Source organism: Crotalus tigris, unplaced genomic scaffold, assembly GCF_016545835.1.
Source record: "Crotalus tigris isolate CLP2741 ecotype Arizona unplaced genomic scaffold, ASM1654583v1 scf7180000017678.2327064, whole genome shotgun sequence".
Classification (NCBI taxonomy): Eukaryota; Metazoa; Chordata; class Lepidosauria; order Squamata; family Viperidae; genus Crotalus; species Crotalus tigris.
This window is the reverse complement of record NW_024096561.1, coordinates 353844-360000: the sequence shown is the minus strand read 5'-3', so window position 1 is coordinate 360000 and position 6157 is coordinate 353844. Positions and strand designations below refer to the sequence as shown.

The window sequence follows — 6157 nt, the reverse complement described above, 5'->3', positions numbered from 1 at the left end:
AAACACAAAATCAGTAAGTCTTGTTCTTAGTTGGTTATTCTCACTTTTTTTCCTCCAAAGCCCACCACGTTCCCAGACACCTCAGGATGTTCACAGAACTTCAGAAGTGGAGAGTCGTGCCAGTGGAGAAAAGAATAGTTCTCAGGTAAAAGAATAGTTCATAAAGACACCCAAAGACTGAATTTTTATGTGCGTGTGTATGGTGTTTTTCTTTAAGAGAATAAAATCCAATCTTCTCAGGAGATTGTATTTTCTGCAGAGCCTCATTTATAGCTGGGAAATGTTCTTTGTAGTTTTTTAGGAGACCCATTTCAGTTTTGGCACACAGTTTGGAAAATCATTGCATGAATGGCACAGTCATATTGGAAACTATCTAAACACTAATGCTACTTGAAGGAAAATGCAGCTGCTGGGGCTTTAATTGTTCCAAGCATGTAACTCCGGCTCAGTAAAATTTGTTTTTGATACTCTTGAGCTTCTCTGCAATATTTCTGTTGCTATCAGAGATCCAGTTATCTAGCATGTAGGAAACGAACCTTTCATGCTGAATTTTTTTTTTCTATTTGTGGCTTCTCAGTTGTGATTAGTTTATCTTATTCAAACACCAGGGAATCTCTCTTGTCAAGATCCAGCCTCATCCAACCTCAGACTTGGCTGAGTTAGCTTGGCTTGATTTGGATATTATAGACCAGCAGAGTGTTGTTTGATTGTGAAACCTGGCTTCCAAATTCCTGATGAGTTAACATCAGATAGAAAATGTGAATTCATTGTTGGATGAGAGACAGTGCAAAAGGATAGTACAGACAGCACCCAGTCCCTCTCTGTGTGAAATGAGCAGAGTAGATAGATGATAGATGGAAGGATGGATGGTTGGACAGAGATAGATGGATGGATAGACGGATGGATAGATGGACAGACGGATAGACAGACGGATGGATAGATAGATGGATAGATGGTTGGATAGGCACTCTATTATGTATTTGTGGCTTCTCAAGTAGCATCTCTTCTGAGACTTTGTGCCTCTTTAATATCTCCTTCACTCAACCTGTGTACTTGGACTTGTATAACTACTATGAAACTCCAGGAAAAGCCACAACACCTTTAAGGAGCAAACAAATGGTATAGCGAGGTTGCTTACCCTGGATCCAAAGTCCCCTTGTCCACTTCCATACCTCTATTCTGAGAATGGACCCAGGTTACTTGATTGTACCTATCTTTCTTTTAGTCTGAAGAAGATTTTCTGGAAAGAAGGAAAGAAGTTGAACGGCTTCTGAAGAAAAATTCAGATTGGATGTGGGACTGGTCGAGTAGGCCTGAGAATATCCCCCCCAAGTTAGTGATCTTGATAATGAATAATGCCAATTTGTTTATTTCCATTATTATAAAGATATAAATGTGATCACAAACAATTATGGATGAAATGTTTTTGTCTTCTCATAAACCAGGGAATTTCTCTTTAAACACCCTAAGCGCACAGCTACACTCAGCATGAGAAACACGAGTGTGATGAAGAAGGGGGGCATATTTTCGGCAGAATTCTTGAAGATTTTCTTACCCTCTCTGCTGCTCTCCCATCTGCTTGCCATTGGATTAGGGTAAGGATTCATTTAGTTCATCTACACTGACAGTCAGAAATCTAATGGGCTGCATCAGCAAGGTGTCCTTACCATAATTAGGTCTTAATATATTTTTTCCTTATTTATGTGAACTTAATAAAATATTTTTTTAAAAAAAAACAAGGTGTCCTTGACTCCTAATAATACTATCGGAGAGAGGGAGAAACCGCTGTTCACTAATACAACACATTCCTTAGATGCAAAATGTTCACTCCCTGATCACTCCAGGTCGGATTGAAAAAACTACTGCCCAGAATCCTGGAAAGCTTGAGGCTGGGTTCACATATGTTAAGATGTAATTTGGGAGCTCAGTCACTAACATTTCATAATTTACAGAGCGCACTGAAAGAGAGGAATCCAGTTTAGGCTATTGGTGGTGGTCCAGATGTTGCTGAAATGCAACTTCAAGCATCCACGGGAAGCCAAGTTAATGATGAAGGATGGTGGGAATCATCCTCAATATCTGAACGGCATCAGGTGCCTGCTTCTGAGAAGACTACATATTGGTCTTATAATTTTGTAGCATATGGACTTCTAGTTTATTTTTATTTTTTTTATAAAAACACTCTGCTTTTATAAATGTTAATGTTCAGAAAATATTTAGCTGGCAGGTTATCTGTACCCTAGTTTGCCTATGTAGCCCATATGTACACATAGTCCTAAAAACCTAACTAGATTATGGCTTCAAGTGTGCTGAGAATCCACTCGGAGTCTTCCTAGTGACTCCTCTCAGATATCAATCACATCATTTGCTGCATTGTACAACCTCACAAGTATGCCTGCTGCTGTTTATAAGACCAATCATTGGGATTTTTTCCCCCTCAAACTGAGTCATGTATACCTTTGGGATGAGCTCTGTTGTACTTCTGAATAATCACTAAGTGATTGATCATATATCACCTGAACTGCCATGATTTTTTGTATTATGCTTCTAGTATATGTGAAGAAGGATTTTGAAAAATTACATTTGAAAATAAAATCTAGAATCTGGGGATGCTGCCTGAACAATTCTGAGAGTTGAAGTCCACACATCTTAAAGCTACCAAAGTTGGAAAACACCATTCTAGTCCATCTTTGAGTGATTTGTGTCTATAACTGTACCAATCAGGCTGAGAAAAGAGGTGAGATTGAAACTGCAACTCCAGTTCAACTTCAGCAGAATACTTACTGGTTTTTTTTATGTTTCAGGATTTATATTGGAAAACGGTTGACAATCACGGCTTCCAGCAGCTCCTTGTAAAAAAAAAGAAATGAATTCGTCTCTTTTGCAAATCATGACAAAATTCATCCAGACATATAAAGTGGTGAACAGAAGAAACTTCCAAATGTATAATCATAATATGGCGATGTATGTTGTATTGTGTAAAGGGCTCTTGCAAAAGGAAAGGAAGAAAACCCAACTACCCAACTGCTTCTATATGTAAATTCCTATTCGCACGGTTTAATATAGTGTAGCTTAGATCAGGAGTGGGGAACCAGAACTACAACTTCCAGCAAGCTCCAACTTTGGGCCAGTAACAAAGGATATTGGGAGATGTTGTTTAGCATGTGCAATGGCCCACATTTCATTATCCTTGCTTGAAGATTTTTCTTTGTTGCTATTATTGCAAGAACGAACACTGTAGCAGAAAAAAAAAAAATCACTGTGAACACCGGGGAGGGAATGAATATACAATTTGAAAAGACTCGTAATGATTAGTTGTGAAAAAAGACACAACACAACTGTAATTTCAAAAAAAGAAAGTCACGGTCAACAAAAGTCAAATGGCTTTACATTTATTAAGAGTATGGTTTTACTACTTGAGATGAAATGAATTAGTGACATGATTTGAAATGTAAACATAAATCAGTGTAGACTGTTTTGGTATGTGTAAGTCTTAATAGGGAATCTTTTCTTTATGTTTCCAATGAAAGTTTGTATGCAGCTGTTGGGACAATGATTTAGTAATAAATAATCTGATTTTTCTCAAAGTGAGCCAAAATTTGTGTGGTCAGAAAACTTTTAAGAAGGAAAGCCCCGAGGAATTTCTTCCAAGAAGTTCATTGTGGGAAAATAACATTAGCCAGTCCCTTTTCCTCTCTTGGCTGATAAACAGAAATCTCTCATCTCTGATTTGCAAGGCATTGCTTTGCATCACCAATGAGTCATAGTGGGGTAGCTGGATCTGCCTTTTTAATCACAAATACTGCAGCTGTGAACCACTGGTCTGGTCTATGTGAATACAGAGGAATTTACTCATGGTGAATGATGGCAGTTACCGAAGAAATATCCATTTGTCAGGTGCTGCTTTGCTGTCTACCTTTTCCATGTTGGTTTCCTTCTTTCTGCTGCAGATGCACAAGGAGCTAGAAATAGAAACTATGGCTTTTCCTCTCCTGCATATTGCTGTTTTTATTCTAGATATGCAAATAGGCCAGATCATTGCTATGTAGAATGGAAACACAATGAGTATAATGACAAGGCACAGTTGTGATGTTATCCACACATTCTTTCCACGCTGACCCACAGTATTTGGCAGAAGTTAAGGAAGGTTTGTTCCTTATCGGAAAAATGTCATGATTTCCATCATCTATTCTTAAGGAGGGTTTGCAGAATATGAGTGGTGGCGTGGGCCATCCGGGCTTCCTCACTCCTTGCAGGCTACAAAGGTTGGGGACTAAATATACAGGGCTGATGCTAGATTCTCAACATGTTTCAATAACCCCTAAAAGAAAATGATATTTTAAGAGAGGATATCCTTATGCTGAAAGCTACGAGCACAGGCCACAATTAAACTGCAAGCTCAGCACTGAGCTGACATTGTTTTAAGGCAGGGGTGTCAAACTGCCGGCCCGCGGGCCAAATGCGTCATGCCGAAATTGCAGCCACCCCATTAAGTTGCGATACGTCGCAACACATCATGTGATGTTGCGAGTTTGACACCCGTTTTAAGACCTCTCATCTATTTTAGCTGCCTGGCATCTAATCTTAGTAAGACTTGAGATTTACTTGTAAGTAAACAAAAACAATGCATTGTAGCCTGTTATTTTTGTATAAAGGTCTTATTGTTCATCAGTTACAATAAAGGATGAGAATTTGTTTAGGATTTAACATGATGTATAAACCAAACAGTACAACTTGTTCAATAAAGTGTCATGTAAAAAAAAAATGCCTTGGCATTATATGTGAAGGCAGCCTCTGGGTTACAGCATTGCAAAAAGGCTGGATTGATTATGTATTTCTATAGCTATGCTCTCCAGAGGGCTTAATTTAAACCTTCCTGTAGCAAAGTGTGGGAAGGGGTAGAATATCAGTTAAAAAATCAAGATGCAGCTGTACCCATGAAAATAAAGTCCCAACCCTTTTACATGCACTGGGTTAGGAAAGTGGGATTTCAATCATGCAATGTCAGCTTCTGTATTTATTTATTTTTTTTTGAGTCCTTGAATATTCTGCTAAAGGACCTTCTAATTAAAGTTTGTTTTGCTCCTCTGGGGGGGGGGGAAGGGGCACAGGGTGCCCGGAAGGGGCATGATTTCATGAAAGGTTCAAATATTTCATGGAATCCTGCTAAGACTATCTACTTACAGTACTAGAAATGTAATTGGATACATTTATTTCATATAACCGGACCTGAACTACTGTGGTTTGGGAAGAGTAACTTAGGATCACCTGGTATCTACCTATGTTGCATTTTTATACTATCAGTGTAGAAAAATTTTCTTACACTAATTTTGATTTTATTTGGCACGTGACTTATTTTATGCTGGAGTTAGAACTGGAATTAATAATTGATACTGTGCCCCTCAGATCATCCTATTGCAATATTTCTCAACTTTGGCAAATGTGTTTACTATAATTTCCAAAATGCCCCAGCCAGCATCCGTATGGCTGGGTGGAGAATTCTGAGAAATGAAGTCCACGTATCTTTCACAAGCATGCAGCATTTGGAGTAATGCTATTTGATCAGCTGAGTTGGCTTTATTTCACTGTTAATATAGTTGCTATAATTTATACAGGTGGAGGCACCACAGGTTTTGTAAGGTTTGTCTTGAACAGATTTATTTACTTCAATGGAAAAGACACATAGGCTCAAATAGATAGCAGCTGTGTAGATGTGTTGACCTAATGGGTTCAGAGACCAGTTGGGGTTTTTTTTTTTTTTTCAGACATAGAGATCATTATCTTGGTCATTGCAAATTAAACATACTGTCATCTGAAGAGGGAAACTTGGTTAATTTTCATTTACTGGAAGCTATCTGGGGATTTGTCTTGATCTAGCAAGCTAGCCAATATTGAAGTATTCAAAACTTGCTTGTTTTTCAATTAGCTACTGTGTGATCACATTTATACTGCCGATTTCACTTTTTTAAAGATGAGTCAAACTGTGTACAATACTTGTATGACAATGTCACTACTGGCTATCGTCAGATAAATGGTGAGCATATAAAATGGTTATTTTCCAGCTTTTTATCAAATCAGTAAGCTGTGAAATAGTGTGTCAAATGTCCATATTTTTGCTGCTACTGTGCTAAAGCAATAAAGGGAGTGAGTAAACTTG

At 38.1% G+C, this 6157-nt stretch overlaps 1 protein-coding gene across 2 annotated transcripts in view; it reads left to right on the top strand.

Annotated features, from left to right (window-relative positions):
- Nucleotides 1–6157, top strand: part of BNIP3 (BCL2 interacting protein 3) — a 13353-nt gene extending 7196 nt beyond the window's left edge. For both annotated transcript variants that reach the window (XM_039337406.1, XM_039337405.1), the window contains 4 exons: nucleotides 61–145; nucleotides 1226–1332; nucleotides 1446–1595; nucleotides 2805–6157. In XM_039337406.1, coding sequence (XP_039193340.1) covers nucleotides 61–145; nucleotides 1226–1332; nucleotides 1446–1595; nucleotides 2805–2856 — 394 coding nt within the window. In that variant the 3' untranslated portion in view covers nucleotides 2857–6157. The remainder of the gene's footprint in view (nucleotides 1–60; nucleotides 146–1225; nucleotides 1333–1445; nucleotides 1596–2804) is intronic.